Below are 21,833 nucleotides of genomic sequence, written 5' to 3' on the forward strand. Positions count from 1 at the left end.
CTGCATGTGCGGAATGAGCCCACGATAGCTTTCAAAACTGTAACAAACCCTATGAAATCATACTTTAAAAAGAATTGAAAAAAAACATTTGAAAAGGAATTAAACAATCAGAAATGGGATAATAACATGTAATAGGTCAAAAATATTCATAAAAACAAGGAGCTGAATAAAAAGCCAGGCAAATTTTATTTTATTTATTTATTTTATTCGATTTTTATACCGCCCCATCCCCGGGGGGGGGGGGGGCTCTGGGCGGTGTACAGCATCCAAAACAGTGCAATTAGATAACATTTAAAAGCAGCGGTAAAAACTCCCAATACATTCACAAATTAAGCCCAGGGTTAAATTTAGGTTAAGATTCAAGATATAAAAATATAAAGTTATAAAATTACAAAGTTATAAAGTTATAGAGTGGCGTCCAGCGTTCCAATAATGTAAAAAACCCTCCCTCCCCAAGGTGGAGGGGGGCATAGCGAGTCTCGATGATGTAATTGTGGCCCAGATGTTAAGGGCCAAGATGGGGCACCATTGGTGGCTGGGTCCTCCAAAGGCCCGGCGGAACAGCTCCGTCTTGCAGGCCCCGCGGAACTCCCTAAGGTCCCGCAGGGCCCGGACAGCTGGAGGAAGAGCGTTCCACCAGGCCGGGGCCAGGGCAGTAAAGGTCCTGGCCCGCGTGGAGGCCAGCCGCATTGCCGAGGGGCCAGGGGACCACCAGTAGATTGGCCTCCGTGAGATCGAAGCAGGCCGCCTAGGGACGTATGGGGTGATGCGCGGTCTCTAAGATAATGATGGTCCCAGGTCAGTGAATGGCCTTGAAGGTCAGCACCAACACCTTTGAAGATGATCCGGAACTTTACTGGAAGCCAATGCAGCTGCCGCGGCACAGGCTGGATGTGTTCCCCGGGGCAGCTGCCCGTAAGCAGACCTGCTGCTGCATGGTGAACCAGTTTTAATCACTGATCAAACGCAAGGGAAGGCCTCGCTGCAGGGCGAAGTTACAATAGTCAAGTCTGGAGATGACCGCTGTACGATCACCGGTGGCTAGATCCGCTCTGGTGAGGTAAGGGGTCCAGTCGCCAGGCCTGACGGAGGTGGTGCAGCCCGGGTTGTATGGGCTTAACGGTCTCCATTGAAAGAGATAGGGTCCAGGTGGACCCCCAGGCTGGTGACCGGAGGGGGGTCGGTGCCACCGTGACCCCCTCCCATACCGGTGGCTGGAAAGGCCCCTCCCCCCCTTCACGGCCAAGCCAAAGGATCTCCGTCTTCGAGGGATTCAGTTTCAGCCTGCTCTGTCGCAACCAACCAGCTACCGCCTCCAAACAATGCTGTAGAGCCGCAGGGGCGGTGGCTGCTCCCCTCTCCATCAACAGAATGAGCTGAGTGTCATCAGCTGACTGGATGACAGAGCAGCCCAAAACTCCGCACTAACTGAGCAAGGGGTCGCACAGATGTTAAATAACAGCGGGGACAGTAGCGCCCCCTGAGGTACACCGCATTGTAGCTGGCACCTCTGGGAGTAGTCTGGTCCCCGCACCTCACTTGCTGATTCCGGCCCCGAGGGAATCGAGGGTATCCACTCGCTGAAGGACAGTGCCCCGCGATCTCCGGAGGTGGCCAGGCGGTAATGGGTAACAAAGATCGTGGTCGCACTCACATCAAACGCCATGCGGCGAGATCTAGCAACGACCAGCAGCTTTCCGATCCGCCTTTGGTCGAAGCTGGATGCGGAGTGTGTCTGTGGACGAAGCGACGAGAACAGTCTCCGGCCCCACATGCCCAGCACAATACAGCCGGATCTGGAAGGGGGGTCAAAAGCTGATAAGGCGTCATCCAGAAAACTCTTGAAGCTGCTCCAGCATCACTTCTCTCAATTACCTTCCCAGAAACGAAAGGTTCAAACGGGCTGTAAATTGGCCAGATCTCCTGGATCTAACGTGATGGTCTTTTAAGAGTGGGTAATTTGACCACTGCCTCCTTCTAACCCATCCGAAAGGTTCCTTGCTCAAGAGAACCATTGATGATAATGTCAACAGATGTAGTCGTAACTCCCGCCTCGGCAGGTTTTCACAAGCCACTTCCACGGGCACGGATCCAGAGGACAGGTAGTAGGTCTAACAGCAGCTAAGGCTCTGTCAACAGCGGCTCTCAGTAGAGCAGGGAGAATCAAATGCCCAAGGGCCCCAAGACGGGTGCGGAGTCTCCAGTTCGCTTAATTGTAGCCAACGCGGATGGAAGGTAACGTGGCGGAGCCGACGCGGATCTTATCCGCGAAAAAAGCTCATAAATGCCTCTACAGCTAATAATATCCACTCTGAGAATTTGAAGATCTCTCCGTAAGGAGAGGTCAATGACCGAATTATAACGAAACAATTGTGCTGGGCGTGAGCTAGCGGACGCGAGGGAGGAGAAGAAAGTCCCTCTTCGGCCTTCGCCGCCATCTCTATAGGCTTTCATAAGCGCCCTATAGGGATGTTCGCGCCGCTACCGTCAGCGAGATTTCCTCCATGCTCACTCTTAGACGCCTAAGCTCTCGCTTCATAATGGCGCAACTCCTTCTGTATATACCATGCGGAGCTGGCCGAGCATGGGGCGAGGACGGCCAAAGGAGCAAACAACATCGATGCGCAGCGGAGAGAGTCGGGAATTCCAACCTCCACCTGCCTCATCGAAAGTGTGCCGGTGGGAGTTCAGGGTCCCGCAGAGCATTCGCAGGGAAACCAAGTGATCCATAAGTCTCCTCGCTGGCGTATGGTACAGCTAAATCAGCCCGCTGCTCAGACGGGTTTGGCGCGGCATGTCCAATCCCGAACCTTCATAGGGCAAAATGGTCGGACCATGGCACTCTATCAGTAGAGTATACGACCAGGCCTATCCCCGCACCAAGACCAAATCCAGCGTGTGCCTGCAGCCTTTCATGGGTGGGGCCAGAGTTTATCAAGGAGAGGCCTTGAAGCGTCGCCATGGATGACATCTATGGTCCGCTAAGTCAAGCTGTCACAGACAGGGAGGTAGCGTCGGGTATGGATCGCTTTTGGAAGTCCCCCAGAACAATACGTCTGGGGAACCGGCAACGCCCAGTCCGGGCCACCACCTCCAGCAGCTGCGTGCAGGCTGTTCCTCGGTAAGCGCCAGGGCTTTACCGGGTACACCAGGAGAACAGCCAACCTCTCCGGTGGCCAACCACTCCAGGCCGCATTACACACTCTATGCGTCGTGGGTGACCCCTCCAGGACGGGGGGGGCTGCCCTGGAAGGGGAAGCCAGGAATCAAATGATGAACAATGCAACACCGCCTCGCCCTGAGTTCGGTGGATTGGTGGAGACACGCTAAACCTCGGGGGCGTGATTCTCGCCAGGGCTTAAATGGGTCTCGGGGCCTTCGGGCAAGGCACTCCAGGTTTTGCTGATACATGCCAGGTCCACTTGTTGGGCTCCGAGAAAATCTCGGAGCACCATGGTCTTATTATTAATGGACCTGGCATTAATTAACACCAAAGACGAAGCAGAGTATCCCTGATCCCAACCACCATTGTTTCTCGGGATAGGTCGGAGGTCAGAAGGCAAACGAGCATAACTGTATCTCGTGTGTCTTCTATCATATGGCCACCGCCTACCACAGTATCTACCCCGCCCCATCAGTACGGGGATCCCTAGCCCCGGGATTTGTGCCCCCATGACTCTAACAACCTCCCCTCCACCTAAAAAACCTGGCTAATACTCCCAGGATAGCTGACTATACCAGTCTTAATCAGTCTGGCCCTAGACCAAACTAGCTATAGAACTGGTTCTAAAATAACTCTAATGGCTATCCATAATAAATACTAATGCCATTCCAAAACTGTCCACAAAATACAATCTATGTACAACTAACAACTACTATATCATCTATCAAATAGACTAGGTGACCTTAAGTTACCAATAATAAATCGGATTAAGAAAATACAAATTGAAGATGCTAGATGAAAAACCAAAGGAGAGCAATCCTCAAAGGGGCGTCGTTGTCATCAAGGTCCCAGTGGGGGTGATGGTGAAGATGGTGGTGGGGAGTAGGCGTTTGAAATGTTTGTTGTATTTGTTACTATGTGGGACAAAAGGCAGCACAAAAATTCATTTATGTATTACCGGTATTTATTTGCCATATTTTACCTTCTTACCTTTCACTGTTAGAGTGCTTAGGACAGCTTTCACAAAAGTCCAAAAAGAAGAGGAGAAAAATTCAAAACAAAACTGTCTCACATCAAAGCATTAATAACAGCAATAACAACCAAGACAACAAACAATTATGGTCAAATTTAACAACTGACAGACATTATAAAAGCAGAAGCAATAGTAAAAACAAGATCAGAATCATGACACTAAAATTACAATTTCTAGGCATAGTTTTTGGGAAACAGAGGCATGTATTCTTTTCAGGGCTAGATCTAGGGGAAGATGAAGGGGGCAGGTGCCCTGGGCGATGGGCAGAGAGGGAACAGTTGCATGAGCTGGGGAGGCTCACTTGCTTTGAAGAGATGGCTTGTTCTGCAGCACAACCAATTAGTCTGTGGCTGGGGGGGGGGGGCTCAATAGCATGGAAGAGATGGCTTGTTCTGGATCACATGATCTTGTTGATTAGGCTGCTGCTAGGAGGTGGGGGAGGCTCAATTTCCCAATGGAAATAGCTCATTCTGCAGTGGAAAAGTTAGTCTTTTCCAGTAAACTACAGTAGCTTCACTTTAGTCATTTTAGCGTCTAGCAGCATAATTACCAGATAAAACTTTGCTTGGGCTATATTTTATTAGGCTGCAAAGGAGTGTGGGGTATTTTTTTGGTGTTGCCCATGTCAAAATTACGTGTACTGCATTTTTAAAAAAACGTCCCGTGCAAACGGTCCCGTGGCTCCACCAGCATGAATTATGCTGGTGGCCAGACACTTCTGCTGCCAGTGCAGAAATGGCCTGAGGCAGCAGAAAACAAGATTGCTCTCCCTTCGACATGGCATCCCTTCAAATATTTAAACATAGCTATCATGTACCCCCCTTAACCTTTGTTTCTCCAGACAAAACATCCCAAGCTTCCTAAGCCTCTTTTTAGGGCATGGACTCCAGACCTTTTACCATTTTTGTTGCCCTCCTCTGGACCCGTTCCAGCTTGTCAATATCCTTCTTGAATTGCAGTGCCCAGAACTGTACACAATATTCCAGGTGAGGTCCAACCAATGCAGAATAGAGAGGTACAATACATCTCTCGATCTTGACACTATACTCCTATGGATACAGCCCCAAATCGCATTGGCTTTCTTGGCCGCCGCATCACACTGCTGACTCATGTTTAGTTTATAGTCTACTAAGACTTCCATTAACAGTTCATAGATGTCACATAATTTATTCTATCATTTAGAAGAGTTGAAAAAAATTATATAATATATGGGGGGCATCATTTTGAACTTTTGCCCTCTTCAAACAATGTTCATCCAGCCCTGATACCCCACATCACCTTTCTTAAGCAGGTTTCTATCCCTCCCCCTTTCCTGTTTCACTTTTCCTAAAGTACAATATTCACACACATACTCTAAATTTTGCCCTTCCTTTTGTTAAAAGTATTTTTGTTTTGAGCAGAAGCATGTATGTGTCTGTCTGCCAGATCAATCTATTTCTTTACCAGAAATTAACCTGTCTATGAATTCATCTAAAATACATGGTACAGTTCTGTTAAGACTGTACACTTTCAGAAGGCATGTTGGTTAACATGTGATTGAATGCTTTCTGAAATCCAATGCTCCCAGCACAGGTAAATCTAGGGGCATAGTGTGGAGAAGGACCTGTTAATCTACTTTCCACATGCAAGGAGGTTTTTATATGAGAGATATGGGGAATCTTTCAGATATGTATTTTCCTATGCCTTATTCTATAGTGATTCTCCTGAGAAGGGCTATGTCACATGCTTTTCCTCCAAGCATTTGAACCAACTTTGAGCTTCTCCGAACAGTGACTTTCAGCCTTTTTATTATGGTGACCCACAACTCCAGATTTATTTGGTATGGTGACCAATTTTTTAAAAAAGCATGCACAAATCAACAATACTGCAAAAGTCACTTTCACAGCGTTTGTGACACACAAATTAAAAAACACTGTCTTAGAGGACATGAGTTGCTCTGTAACGTATACAGATCCATTGAAATCCCATGTTCTATATACAATAATGCAAATATGATTTGTTAGCAGTTCTGCTATACTTGTGGGTCAGTTAAGCTTTGCAGAAATTGGACTGAATCACTCAGACCAAAAAAGGTGTGGTCCTTGCTGCTTTGGAATCTGAGGGGGGAAAAACCATCCCTTAGTACTAGACCATATCCTTTGTATGTATAAGGTCTCAAGAACTAGCCTTTGCATCTGCAGTTGAAAAGATCTTGGGTAGCAGAGCTAGAGATGCCACTGAAACTGAGGCTGGTTCCGCATGGGCCAAGAACAGCGGTGTGAAAACGGTGTGAAAACAGTATAAACCCCTTTTCACTGTTTTAAACCCTTTTAAACCCTTTTACTCATATGAGTCACGCTCTTGCTTTGTTTTGCGCAGAAAAGGGGCTGCTCAGGACAGCCACAAGTGACCATAAAAATTCTTCTCATAGATTTTGGTTCTTGACTCTTTAGTATTCCTTTTGATAGAGTCACTGGTAATTTATTTTTAAAAGCTGAGACACTTCAAAGACTGCATATCAAGTATGTTGTGTTTTAGGTGTATCAAAGCCAAATGAAGGAGCCTACCCACACATAAACAAAATCAAAGCCGATGAAAGATCTGCATAATTGGAAAGTTAGAGCTGAATTTTTAAGCATTCTTTATGAGATATTGAAGGCAGCCATTATATCTCCATGAGATTAGAACATGTAGGACATGTACTAGCATGCATGGTGTGTCCCTCTAGGGCTCAACAGAGCTCTCTTTTACCACTCCTACTCTGATACATGTGGAAATAGCATAGAGGCCCATTCAGAGAATGAGAGATCTGTCCAGTAAATGCTGCACAGTCTATATCCCACCTCCTCCATGTTGTAGAAGGTACTTGAGATTCAGAGGTCTAGTGAGCTGCAATCTGGAGATGGGAGGGAAGGATGAGTTGCTCTCTCTGTGTGTGTTTAAAAACAGCAATAAACCCACCTATTGGCAATGTATAAAGTATTTGGCATGCTATTCTGGAAGAATATCTAGGTTTACCTCTTCCACCCCAACAAAGTGTTTTCATTATGTATTCAGACTATTTAGCAGAAGCTGTCCCTGTTATCTTTGGTGCTCTCTTTATGCATTACAAAAGACATGTGCAGAGCATTCCTTGGCAGGGGTGAGAGTGAAATAAACTACCGAGTGTGATTATATATAGCCCTGAGGAGACTTGAAGAACTAGGTTCAAGATAGGTAAATTCCACTGATACTTTCATCCCTTCTATCATGATGAGCCAGTGTTGTGTGGTGGTTAGAGGGTAAGACAAGGAAGATTTGGGCTGAAATCCCTACTCAGCCATGAAGCTCATTGTGTGACACTTGGCCAGCCATTCTTTCTCAGCCAAAGGGTTATTGTGAGGATAAAATAGGTGGGGAAGAACCACAGAAACAAATCCTGAGCTCCTCGGAGAAGGGGCAGGATAAAAAAGTAGTTGATGGGTGATGGATAGGCATATAGCTGTTGCCATCTCATTTCCTTGGTTTCATGGTTTCTTACATAATTCAGAAGTCCATCCAGACCTGTTGTATTTATTTAAACATGTCTGTTGGATATTAGTGTGAGGGATGGAGTTTATACCGCTGGTTTTATGATGGGTTCCTTTGTCTTGTAGGGATTATGTAGTTTGCTTTTCAAACACCAATAAGACTTCATGCCACATGTCTCTTCATCACAGTCTGTCTAGTGCAGCAGACTTCTGAGCTTCTCATCTACGTCTTGAAGTTCTCCTTCCCAGTATCTTCATATATTATGATGGCTCAGCTTTTGGAATAATGTGATTGTATAGAGCAGGGATAGGGAACCTGCGGCTCAAGAGCCGCATGCGGCTCTTCTGCCCTTGCACTGTGGCTCCACGAGCTGAGCCGCCTTCTATCTTATCCTTGCCCGCCTCTGTGGCAGGCAGCAGTGGGCGGGCGCGACTAACTGCCCATGGTCGTATTACAAGGCCGCTGGCTTCCCCTTCTTGTCTGCCCTGCTGAGCGGGGTTGATAGTTTTCTTTCCCGGCGTCGGGCAAGGCCGGAAGCCAATCGGCTTGGTCCTTTGGCCCACCCTGCAGGCAGCAGGGCGGGCGCATCCATGCGCTTCTCAGAATGAGCAGAGTAAAAGGTTTAAAAAAACCCCCTATATATATAGTGTTATCTTTATCTTAAATGTCAAACATTATTTGCGGCTCCAAGTGTTTTCTTTTCCCGTGGAAAACGGGTCCAAATGGCTCTTTGAGTGTTAAAGGTTCCCTACCCCTGGTATAGAGCCATGATATGTATATACCTCCATATGTCCAACCTTAACAAAGCTGTTCCCCACTCAGTATGCTCTTGATACCATTGTTTAGATGCTACCATACCTTTCTGATTAGGAAACCACTAATACTATCAACTAATTTCCAAATATATATATGCACACTCAATATACAATTAATTCTACCAATTCATTAACATTTTTTTCCTTCCATTTGTAGCCATTTTGGTTTCCAGGCAATCAGTGTTGGTTAACTATTCCACCAAGCTTGATATTGCTCTCCTGTTTCCATTCACTGAAATATGTTTCAGCAGTAATTTGCTTCACTCAGCTTCTACACTCATCTTTCTTTAAAAGAACAAAAAGACCTCAGAACCAACAAACATATTAATAATAATAATTAAAAGAAAACTTGACAAGTGGAAACTGCATATGTACATCTCATGGTGTGTGCATATGTGTGCGCATGCACATTTGCAGGAGAGAAGAAAAGAGAGGAATACATGTAAGCCTGCGTGGAAAGATGGGCAAGCCAGATGTTTTGCTTTGCCTTTAATAACTGGCATTTTGAAACCTGCACTGGACCACATGTTCAAAACCTGTTGTTTAAAAAAGAGATGAACATTTAAGTTATCCTTCTTTACCACCTCAACAATACAAACACTCAAGTGGTCCACGGCCACTTCACATGTCACCGTCAGTTGTATGCAGTGGTGAAATTCAGCAGGTTCGCACCACTTCGGCAGAACCGGTTGTTAAAATGCTGCTTGTAAACAACCAGTTGTTAAATTATTTGAATCCCACCATCAGAACCGGTTGTTAAATTATTTGAATCCCACCACGGGTTGTAGGACTTGAAAGGAAGGCAAAAGAGAAGGAAGACAAGACAGGAGAAACCTAGGCCAGGAAGTTTAAACCATTAGCTACTGAGATGACAACCCATAGTCTGAGACCATATCTGTTGTTTTGTCTTTTCAGAATTTAAATTGGAAGCCACCTTGGGTGTCTTGATAGAAAGGTGGTATCTAAATGCAATAAAGGAAGGAAGAAAAGGGCATTGACTAGAAAAATGCATTTACAAACGTGTAAAAGACACATTCACTTTCCAAGGAGCCAGGTTGGCTGCCATGTAGACTGAGTAGTAGCTGTGGTGCCCTTGCATAGTGTGTAACATCTAGGGTTGCTAACTTCCTCTTGGGAATTCCTGGGAATTTGTGGGGGGGGGAGTGAAGTTTGGGGAGGGTGAGGTTTGGAGAGGGGAAGCAGCTAAGCATGGATGTGATGCTACTGTATTTCTTCTAGACACTATGGTATAACCTAGGGGGAATCCCCATAGTCAAAAAATCATGTGATACAGTAAAAGGCCCGGTTTGGACAAGGAGTCCCCACGGCTTCAGTGCCCAACTCGGCTCCATCCTGACCCTGGCGCATGCTCCCCCCTTCATCCCGTGTTTTTCAAAAACCAGCAGAAAGGTACACCTTTTTGAAAAACGCAGACTGAGGCTGCATCAGTGGGGAGGCAGCAGAAAAACCTTCCAGCTTATTTTTCCTACCCTAGGAGGCATGCACCAGTCAGAGTACAGTGGGCTGGGCACAGACCATGCGAAGGGGTGCTGGTCGTGGCATTGTAGACATGAACTTGCAAAGAGAAGGAGAGCTAGCGCAGAGTGTGTGTACCAATGAAGCTGCACAGCCAAAAGGTTTTAAAAAATAGATATCCTATGTTTCTACAAAACTGCACAGCCAGAATTGTTTTTAAAAAAACTTCTTCAAGCGGAAAGGAGGGGCCGTGGGGTCATGTTCCCGCCCCAACAGAACAACTGGTTGGAAATAGCCGCAGAGCAGATCATGGGCTCATGGAAATAGTTACAGTTTTTGATCCTGGGATTAACTTTGAACCACTCAACAGACGCACGCTGTGGTGGGGAGGCAGGGACCAGGATGAAAAGGTGCTGTATCTTATGGAACCAGGGGGAACACAGGTTATTTTCCCAGTGGGGATTTGCCCCTAGAGTTTGGTCTTCAAAGTTGCCATTTCTTCCAAGGAAACATAGGCCGTTTCCGCACGGGCAGAAAATGACGGCCTGGAGACGGTAAAAACACCGTCTCCAGGTTAACACCATCTTCGGTGATCGGGGGCGCAGTTGCAGCGCAGCCGCGCCGCCTGCTACCGCCTCGGGTTGGTTTCCTCGCGAGTCCGGGCGTATTCTGTGAACGCCAGGAAGCCTGCTTTTTTCGGGAAATACACCGCTTTATGAAGCCGCCGCTCGAAATTTAACGGCAGCGGCTTCACGCTTCCCCACCTGGCACTCAATTTGTTTCCACTTGGCCTCCGGCACATCGCCGAGGCCTGGGGACACTTCCTCTGCCTCCTGCGCCGGGCTCGAAAGCAGGCGCTAAGCCAAGAGGGCCAGGGGGGCGTCCCCAGGCCTCGGCGACACGCCGAGTGCCCAGGGACAAGCCAGGTCGTGGGCGAAAGCACCGGGCGCTCTGCGGTACCGGGCTGCCCGCCTCTGGACCGGCCCCGTGCGTGACGTTTCCATGTTTTTCGGTCGGGCGCAGAAGCGCCGACCCAGCCAAGCTTCCAAGCTCGGCCGTCAGGCGGAAACGGCCATAGAAATGTAGAGCTGGAATGGACCTCAAGGATCATTTAGATCAACCCTCTGTACAATGCAGGAATCCACAACTACCTCAGGAAATCCACTACCCCAGTGAAGTTTTACCATATAATCTCTTATGTAGAGGAGAATGAGGAAGACCAACTGCTTAGGTAGATGTGAAAGCTAACCCAGCTCAAATATGTTGTGTGTATGTGATTGAAGTATATGCTTGAATGGACTGCTTTAGTATAAATGAGGTAACTACATTGGGTAAAAGATGTCAAATCTAGATTTGTAGTTAATTCCATAGTTGTTTTTTGGTGAAGCAACAGTAAGATTTTATGATGTTAAATTTAATAAAGAATGCATCAATTAAACCAATTTGCCCATTAAATGTCAACTGCAATGATAATTATTGTCCTTGAATTTTTATTGGAACTGCCTTTATTCCCAAAGGGTGGCAAATGGCATCTTTCCCATATTTCAGCAAAAAAACAAACATTGTTTTTCTGGACAATGAGCAATTTTTCAATAGTTTTTAAAGAAGGGAAATCCTTTGTTAAACATTTCCATATTAGCATCCATACTGAAATATTTATTTTAATTGGCTAGGCACTCCATTGGTTAAAAGCAAATGTGCCGATATTCGCAGATATAATGGTTCAGGATGTTTTTATCATTAAAGACTTCTTCAACACCTTGCTATCTGCACAAATTGCCATTTCCTAAAGCTGACATTCCCACCCATTACAGAGGTCATTCTATTTGTAAACAACAGTGTTTTCTTTCTTGTACTTTCTGATGTCACTTCTGTCCTACTGTTGACAGCCACAAGAGATGAAGTCCTTGGATTTCATAGACATGCTGCTTGGGTCAGTTTCAGTGGTCATTACAGAATGCGTTACTTAGAGAGGTTTGGTCAGCCATGAGTGTTTTGGGCCCTTTCTTCACTTTGCTGCTTAGATTTAGCTAGAAGGAACTGCCCTTTTGCCAAGGAAATTGTGGGGCGATGCGCTAAAGGAAGCTGAGGCGCATCTGTTGCTTCACTTGACCTGGATGACCTTGGCAATTTCTAACTGCCATTTTTCAAAAATTTGGTGGCTGCCCAGCTTTAGGTATTCCAATTTTCATATGTTGAGAGACATCAAGAGTATGATCTTTTTCAATGTTTTTGTTCTTCTCAGTGGCTTTTCCTTTTTTGGAGCAGTGGGTCCTATTGAATTGCTTCAGATGGTGTGCGGTTAGAAATGTTAGTCTTGTGGTGGTCTTGCCCAGCCTTTCACATATGGAAATGCTTGTGCACTTAAGTTTCCTTTTGGCATTTATTTTCTCTTTTGACTCCCTAGTGTTCTGAACCGAACCCCTGTGCATCTGGTCCATGAAATCATATTGGTGGATGACTTCAGTGATGATCGTAAGTAGCTGTCTTAGGTTTGGCAGTGGGAAGGAGTGTGGGAAGAGGTGTGTTTGTGTATGCAGAGAATAAACCCTGGATGTAAAAGAAACCTTTAGGAAACTGAAAAAAAAACTGAGTAAGATGTGAAGGAGATGCAGTCCTGTATGCTGTCTCCCTGAATGTCTGCTAGCTGATGGGCCAGACACTCATTTTCAGTTCTGTCACATGAAGCCAGTGGCAAAGCCACCAGGGGGCGGGGGGTACGTGACACACCAGGCGCACAGCTATGGGTCACGTGGGGGTGCAAAATCCCCACTGCCCCCCCTTCCCCCCTTGTCAGTTTGCCGCTCAGCGCATGGCCTCCTCCACATCCCAATTAAGCTGGGCAGCAGGGCAGGGCTGCCCGGCAGCAGCTGGCCCGGCAGCCAGGCCAGGGCAATCAACTCTGAGAGCACTGAGCAGCCCTAAACAAAAGGAGCAATTGACTCCTCAACTCTCCTTCCCCTTCCCCTCCCTGCCGAGACTCAGAGCTTGAGGACTCATTCCAGTCTCCAACAGCTAGCCTAGGAAACAACTTGGGGGCTGCCTACGGCAGGAGGGAATGCCCTTGGGGGGGGGGAGGGAGGGGACGGCTGCTTCTCAGAACGTGAAGAAGCTGACGTCGCCAAGGCCAGGCTCCTGCTTGAGTTTACTTCCAATTCCCAGGGCCATCCCAGGAGTCAGGACTTTTTGTGGGCTGGGCTCTCAGCTCTCTGGTTTTCCTTCAGCCTCTCACTGGTGGCTGGAAGGAGAGGGAGAGAACTTTGTGCGATCATCAGGATCTCCCCAACGAGGTGAGTGGGGCATAAGAAAGATTGGGAGTTTCAAGGAGGGGGTGGGGTGTTGAATTTCATGTGTGCTTTGTGTTGCTGGGGAAAAATAAACAGTTTCATTTTCTCTTAGCCCATCCAAAGTGGATTGTTGCTAGTATTAAATGTTACCAAAGACTCTCAGTTCTTGCTTTTTTTGTTGTGTTGGGGGAGGGTGGCTGCCCATGGGGGGGGGGGGCGCAAAACTCAGATTTTTCACTGGCCTCCATTTCCCCTAACTACACCTCTGCATCAAACTAAGATGTTAATTGTCAAACTCCTTATTACTCATCCTACTTTCCTTTTGTTTTGCTAATTACCTGTCCTGTAGGTCTGTGAAAGTAATAAAAATGTGCATGGCTTTCTTGTCTTTCCACAGCTGATGACTGTCGTTTGCTGGTCAAGTTACCTAAGGTGAAATGTTTACGCAACAGGCAGAGAGAAGGTAAGTGTTTGGTGGCCAAATAACAATGAAAGGGAAGAGAGAAGGGAAATGGCAAACTAAGTATCCATGCTGGGGTGCTGGGATTGTATGAAGAGCTTCAGAAATTAACATTGTTTCAGCAACTCAGTTTGCTCTGAGCATTTCATTCTTTTCAGAAAGTTTACAACAATTGCATCTCAATTTCTTCATGAATAGTTTTTTTCTAATGATAGCACCAAATGTTAAAAAAAATACAGTACAATTCTAAGGATATTTTCCTGGAAGGAAGTTCCATTGATTAGACTTCAGTAGGATTCAGAGTAGACCTGTTTAGAATTGTGCTGATAATGTCCTTTGAGATAATTTCCTGACCTGTCTGAATCAAGGATGTAAAATAAAATGTCACTTTCTTACATTGTTTTACATCAGGACCAATTTAACACTGTTCTGAATGCTCAGATTAATTTGTGCATATTGCTTGGAATCTTTAGCGGTATGAGGATGTTCCTGCCATTTCCTTCTGTGTAGCAGACAAAAAGGGCAACCAAATTATCAACCAGTCTGAAGTCTGTACCAAGGAAAGGCTGAATAAATAGGTGAATGTAGTGGCTGATGCTATGCAGTCATTCTCCTTACTACCAACCTAATTGATAATTTTGACAGGAATGCTCTTGTGATGCTGTCCTCCAACACTGTGACCATCACTGCAGTCCCCCCTCCCCAACTTGCCACTGCTGACCTATGATAACCACTCTGCTCTGTGCTTTTCTATTGGTCCCAGACTGTTCCAGCTTGTTTCCTTCACTTCTCTGTTCTGAGAGAAAAATGTAGAGACCTCTAGAAGATGCATGTGTGCTCTCTTTCTCACTCTAGAATTTATAATATATGCGTCTGGACCATTGCTTGGCTCAAACTGGCGTGTGGCACTGAATGTAGGAAAACTTCAGTTCATCATACATTATACACACTGATACGCTTAACACTTTTATGGCCAGTTCTCTGTAATGAACACTTCTTGTTATGTGGGAGATTCATTACCACAACTTGTTCTGTAATATTAAAAAGAGGCCACATTGGCAAATGACTCAGTTTGAAGCCGTGCTGTTGAGGCAAGGGGGAGTCAGTTAACTCATACCACATATCCTGTTTTCCAAGTATATGTTTTCCAGCTTTCTATTAGTTATATATAAGACCCAAGAAGACACCAATATTGTATCTGTCTTCTTTCCCTGCCCCAGCTAACAGCAGATGGGAGGTATCTCTGTCAGGACAAGGGTACATACATAGAAGTGTTGAACCCTGCCCTGGTTGAGCTTCTCATCTCTGAATCAATTCCCACTCCTAGCAGATCTGAAGATCCAGTCATGAACCTCCAACATAATGACTCAACTTATGGCCTCTTTACCAGTGGCATTGCAGGTTGGCTCCTCTGCCATCTATATTTCTGTTTGCACCAGACCAAACCATCAATATTGCACAGTCAGACATGCTAGCAGTAGAGAAAGCAAGCTGTTCTTTAGGTGGATTAAGTGTGTGCACAACACTGTCCTGTGAGCCATGCTAGTGTCTTGTTTTGACCCTACAATTATTCTGCTTCAGGCCATTTATAAATTGGTTATCAACTGAACAGTACCTGAGCCCATTTACACAAGTGGGAAAATAGCATATGATTGTAGTGCTACTTAGCAAAAATTAGAGGAGTACACTGAAAGATGCAAATGCTATCACTTTAAAGTGTGCCTTGAATTAAGTAATCCATAAGGACACAAATGCATATGTGTAATACTTATTTATAGAGGCAGTTTAAAGTCATAACTAAGCAGTCAATGGGGTTCCATTCAAAATTAACTCATAAAATTAGAAGTATCCCAAGAGTCTCCAAAGTGAATCTTAAAAAGAAAATCATCTCAGACTTTTTGAAGACAGAGGAGGATCAGATGGTGGCAAAAATTGAAAAAGTCTATAGAGTTAATACAAAGAACCCAGGGTCATGTGGATTTTACAGATATATGGTGGTCTTCTTCTTGGCAAAAGAAACAGTTGATCAAACACTGGTAACCCATCGAAAATCACCACTGAAGATGGAAGATAAGGATATTATTGTTATGAGAGAGATATCATTGAGAATCTTACAAAAGTGAAAAGACTATGCTTTGCTAACTAATGCGCTGAAGAAAAACACCTGGCTTCAATGGGAGGGCCTTCTTTTTACATACAACAGTCAACAGCAGAGAATCACTTCTACAACTAAATAATCCTTTAAGAATGAGAATAAGGATTTTACCTAATAATGTCTAACTGAAGAAATTTTGAAGAACTTGCCTGAAAAAGATTAAAATTATAGATATTAAAATAATGGAGATACATGAGATGCTAATTTTGATGATATAAAATGTCAAAAGAGATGGAGAAACTTTACATACCAGTTTTCAACTCTTGAACTAAGGCCCCTTCCGCACATGCAAAATAATGTGTTTTCAAACCACTTTCACAACTGTTTGCAAGTGGATTTTGCTATTCCTCACAGCTTCAAAGAGCACTGAAAGCAGTTTGAAAGTGCATTATTCTGCATGTGCAGAATGAGCCTAAGTTAGGGAGATAAGGATGTTAAATAGATATGTTATTATCTGCTTTATATATTGTAACTGAAAATTGGGTTAAACTATTTATACAGGTTTTTAAGCCTTCTGGTACTTGGTATTAAGGGAAATGTATTATGATATGAATGATTTCTGCAGTGGGTGATGGACAGGAAGTCAAATCAGTTATTTATTGTGTGTATTTCTGTCTATTTAGAGCAGGGTGACTGGATCACCTCTGTGTAAGTTTGTGTCTGTCTGTTTGGTAGCTTTGTGCTAGTTTGTTGTAGATCTTATAAAGTTAATTTAAAAAGTCATGAAAAAGTATCCCAACAGGAGGAACTGTTCCCTGTACAAGTTTGGAGTGGGGTAAAATAAGGCACAGAATGTTGTCAAGCATCTGTATCTTTCTGTGAGTCAGTGGAATATATGATGCAGTAAAATATGTGACACTGTCCTTTGAGGGACTAAACATGGCAATCATGGCAACAAACCCTACATGGAGGTTCTCAGAAGTGACATCTGGGCATGATGCTGCTCAACAGCAGGCCACACATATGGTCTACAGCCCCCTTTTCTTACTTAAACAGGTCATCCTCCCTTCATAGAAAGAAAATAAACAAGAGGCTATCTACAGAGGCTGCATGAGGCTGGGGAAGCAAGGGTGCAGGAAGTTCATCTCTGAAGGAAGGTCATCCTCTATGGCAGTGATGGCGAACCTTTTCGAGACCGAGTGCCCAAACTGCAACTCAAAACCCACTTATGCGTCGCCAAGTGCCAATACGGCATTTTAACCAAGCCCCTGGTAATGGCAGATTTCTATTGCAAAAAGACCAAGGCAGTAATCACCTTTGGGTGCCACATTCTTGACTCCCAATAACTAGAACTGTTATTGCAACCTAGCCAAAGGAAAGTGTCCCTACATTTTTCCAGGGGAAGGGATGGAATTAAGAACAGCTACTGTTGCACAATATGTGTAGTTACCAACCTCTTGTCTAGGCAGTGGCTGGAAATCTCCTGAGATTACAACTGATCTCCAGGTGACAGAGATCAGTTCACTAGTTAAACCTGGTACAATTATCAGCTCCATGATTTTATTTACCGTAGGAGCAAATCAGTATCTTAATACACGAGTAAACATGTATTTTGGGGACTCTGTTTTGTGCCATGGTTTAACAAGGAGTTGAAAGCCCAAGAAACTGGCAGTAACACTTGTGAAGTGTATCTCTGATCCAAAGGGAGTGCTCACACCACACTGGCTCCTGTCCAAAGGAAAAATGCTCTGTGATGTGATTTTATATGTGGAGTTCTTGTCTCCATCTACACTTTTGCTGTTGCTACTTGGAGAAAATGAGTGAAAAACCACCCAGGCTCTTGAGCCCATCGAAGATGCTCCTATTAATGTGTCACACTACCTTCTTCCCACTCAACTGCGCATGCAAGCTGGTCCCTTTCCCCCACTCCTTCCTCTCTCAAATCTCCAACTTCTTTTCGACTATAGGGCAGAAAAGCGGGAGAGGGGTCAGCATGAGTGGAGCTGTTTGCACCGGGGACACAAAAGGGCCACGCAGGTGGGAGGGAGGGAGTCTGACGGGAACTCCTTGCCAAAAATTTTTTTTAAAGCTGCACACGCCCACAGACCGTGGCTTTTGTTGACAATCCATCTCCCTGCTACCTCGAGGCCGGTGCTTAAGCTGAACTGCCTAGCATCCCGCCTGCTCCTGCAGCAGCCGAAAGTAAACACCCCCAGTCAACCCGTCCCTTTGCTCTCCCCACCCCCCACATGCATGTCCCGCTGCTGCAACTTTGCCCCTCCAGCAAACTCAAGCAGAGCAACAGGCTGCCTCATCTCAGCACCTCCAGCTGACAGCAGTCCCCTCCCCCGGCCGCCCAGACACCCACAACAATTTGCCCTGATGCACCGATTGGCAACCCCATCTCCGCACTCTGGAAAGGGGCAAATGAACAACACTCCACCCCACCCTTAAACAGAAAGGAACAAATCGATGTTGTGGAAAGATTTGGGATTATTATACCTTCGCCTTTGTAAAAGTGGGGGAGGAGTAAAGGAGTTCGAACGCACAGTACCACCCTTGCACCTTCCTAGGGGACAAAATTGGTTAGCCAAATGCCTCGCAGTAGCTGTAACAAAAGAGATGCTGGGCGAAATCCTGGTCCCGGATGAGCCTCTCGCAAGACCGCTTCTGGCTCTGCATTCCGAGCGGCCCCTCCGTCTCTCTCCCCCACCTATGCCCCTGTAAGGCATGAGTACGCTTACTTGGGAGTAAGGGCCAGGGAGGGTGATTCTGCACTCAGCAAAGTCTGCAAAGCAGCTGCAACCCTCCGCTTTGCAGACTTTGCTGAGTGCAGAACTTTGACCCTGGGATCCATCAATGCACAATCCACCAGAAAGAAAGGAAAAAAAATCTTCCCATCCATTCAGATGGCTCCTCCACCTCGGCTCCGCATGGTGCTCTTGGATGGTGCATCCCACCAGAGTGGAGACTCGCAGGCTTTCTCAGGAGTCATTTCCCTTGCACAACGTCGCACCTAACTCCTGAGTAGACCTGCTTGCCCTGGCTCCATTCGGTGTTTTTTGTGCGGCTCAAGTTGCTAATGTCTTGCAGCTGCCCCACTCTGAATTGTGAAGCCGCTAAGCAGGTCACCCAGTTGCAGCCTCTAACATTTTTTGCCTGTTGAAATGTGGTTGCACATGGGATGCACCAAGAGCACCATGAGATGCTGCAAAGCGAATTGAGTGAAAAGAAAAAGAGAAGGAGCCGAGGCGGAGGAGCCGTCTGACTGGACGGAAAGATTTTTTCCCTTTCTTTCTGGTGGATCGTGCATTGATGGATCCCAGGGTCAAAGTTCTGCACTCAGCAAAGTCTGCAAAGTGGAGCGTTGGAGCTGCCACCCGCTTCCCCCGCCCCCGCCCCATCCCCAACCCCTGTCCCCGCCCCTGCAGAAGCGTAAGGAGGCAAACTGGAGCCCTGGGTCTCGGATTGTTTGTGCAGGCACTGAGAGGGAGGAGAAAGAATTTCCAGGAAACTTCACAGTGAAGCTGACGGGAGCCTCCTTTTGTTCGGCCAGCCCCCCCTAAAAGGCTTTACAAGATAAAACGGCTCACCTCCCGTTCCTTTGAAGCTCCCCATTCTCTCGCTCTGGGCCTCTGGCATATAGTGGAGAGAGCACCGGGCGGGAATGAGGGGGACGCCCCAGAAGGCAGTGCGGGAGGGGAACGCCCCAGAAGGCACTGGGGTTCTCTGGCGCCCCAGTGCCTTCTGGGGCGTTCCCCTCTTGCACTGCCTTTCTCAGAGGCCCTTCTTGGCGCCTCTGATGACCCAGACTGGGAGCCAACTCTGGCAGGGGGACGGGGAAAGGGGGAGGGGGAGATTGGGCACTCGCGTGCCCAAGGAGAGGCCGCCGCGTGCCACCTGTGGCACACGTGCCATAGGTTCGCCATCACGGCTCTATGGCCATCCCCATGAAACCAATTGCAAAATTCTGGGCAAACATTTCAGGGGCAAATAATTTCAGCAAGAGTTCAAAGGCAAACGTTTTTTGTGAGCCAGATTTTAATGGGGCTCTCAGGACCCATGTTGTACTCCAAAAGATCCCCCAAGGAGACCTTTTCTGGTGCTTATTTGCTGTCCCTTTTCAGCAGCTGCTCCAGCACCGTTTTTAAAGAAAGTTCTTCAATCTGATACATAATCCAACCCATTCAAGATCATGTAGCCTGTGTGAGGATGTCATGGTGCCATGAAGCCAATTAGATTTGTTTGGTGGTGACATTAAGAAGTCAAATTCGAGGGAAGGAAGGCAAGGCTTCCTCACTGCAAGTGTGGAGATATTTTTGCCCTGTTTTGCAAGCACCCATCCACAACAATTAAATTTGTATCCTATCTTTCTTTTAATAAGCTTCAGTGGCATACATGGTGCTCTCCTCTCAGCCTCTTGCTTTATCATGTGAGGTAGGTTAGGATGAGGGATCCCTGGCTTTATGGGAGGTTGAACCTGGCTATCCCATTTCCTAGTTCTTCTGTGTAACCACTTCACCATATTGGGTCATAGCAAAACAGTAGTATTTGGCCCAGGGGTGGGGGGAGTCTAACTAGAATTGCATCATCACAGTTCATAACCATCATATCTTGCTTTTGGTGCTAATTTTACAAGCTACCTTTCTAATGCTTTTGGTTTGGAAGACAGCAACCTTAAAACTATAGTGCTTCATCATGCATTTTTTTTATTTATCTATCTATCTATCTATCTATTTATTTATTTTATTAAATTTCTATACCGCCCTTCCCCGAAGGGCTCAGGGCGGTCTCCATAATTTAATAACAGTTAATAACAGTTAAACGCAGTTAAAAACAAATTATAAAATTCAAAGTCCCGATGGCGATTAAAATTATTTCCCCCCTTCCTGCCACCCCCCACAGGAGGCCAGATTTTTCCACAGAAGTGAGATGTTATCCCGGCTGGCCAAATGCCTGGCGGAACATTTTCCATTCCTTGAAAGAAGTGGAGAATTCTAGACAAACATAGCATGTATTTTTTAAAAAAACTTTCCAGGTGAAGTAACAGGCTTATAATGTTTATACAGCAAAGGGTTTGAAGTAGATATTACAATGTAGTTGGATTCTTCTTCCAATAGCTTGATCTGAATTATGTTTTCCAGTTCAGTTCTGATTTGAGTTTACAAAGGCAGAAGAGAAACAATGTTCTGTTCTGATTTGAAGCTTGAATATATTTTAATTGTTTTAGGTTTGGGTTGATTCCCATAGATATTAATAGTTTTGCAACTGAAAACCACATTCATCAGGAAAGCAGCAAGTATTAATTACTGGTCTCCATCTAATTCTGATTAGAGGCATGGACATATGGCATTGCAGTAAACCAATGGTCAGTAACTGGTAGCAACTGAGATAGTGTCTGCCTCCACACCCTCTAGCTGTCTTCCCCCATCTGTCTCTTAGGGTAGTGGTTCAATGATAGAGTATCTGATTTGCTTTATATACAGAAAGTCTGAGATTTAGTCCCTAGTAACTCCAGTTAAAGGACCTCATGTAGCAGGTGCTAGGAAAGATATTTCTTTGCCTGAGAACCTGGAGGACCGCTGGTAGTAAGTGAAAACCCCTGAGCTAGGTGAGCTGATGGTTTGACTCAACAGAAGGCAGGTTCCTTTGTTCCTTTTCTTCATTCTTGAAAAGAAAGTGTGAGTGTAGTGTAGCAGTTATTTGTTTGTTTGTTTAATTATTACATTTATACCCCACCAATCTCCTGACGTACTCAAGATGGCTTTACACTTCAATATAAATAAAACATAATACAAAATACAAAATTATAAAATTACAGGATGTAGATACTAAAACCAGTTCTGATTCATTCATTTATTTCCTTTCTACCCACTTTCTTTCTGGGGAAGTATAATAGGAAGCTGGATTTAAACCAAGCTTCACTACCAAGAGTTAGAGTGTCAGACTGGGATCTCAGAGACCCAGGTTCAAATCCCCAGTCTGCCATGGAAGGTGACCATGGTGACCATGGTC

At 45.6% G+C, this 21,833-nt stretch overlaps 1 protein-coding gene across 1 annotated transcript in view; it reads left to right on the forward strand.

Annotated features, from left to right (window-relative positions):
* GALNT14 (polypeptide N-acetylgalactosaminyltransferase 14) overlaps positions 1 to 21,833 on the forward strand; it is a 271,648-nt gene that overhangs the window by 204,721 nt on the left and 45,094 nt on the right. Inside the window, exons 4-5 of the mRNA XM_048504950.1 lie at positions 12,384 to 12,451; positions 13,661 to 13,726. Coding sequence (XP_048360907.1) covers positions 12,384 to 12,451; positions 13,661 to 13,726 — 134 coding nt within the window. The remainder of the gene's footprint in view (positions 1 to 12,383; positions 12,452 to 13,660; positions 13,727 to 21,833) is intronic.

The sequence above is a fragment of the Sphaerodactylus townsendi genome, linkage group LG01, assembly GCF_021028975.2.
Source record: "Sphaerodactylus townsendi isolate TG3544 linkage group LG01, MPM_Stown_v2.3, whole genome shotgun sequence".
Classification (NCBI taxonomy): domain Eukaryota; kingdom Metazoa; phylum Chordata; class Lepidosauria; order Squamata; family Sphaerodactylidae; genus Sphaerodactylus; species Sphaerodactylus townsendi.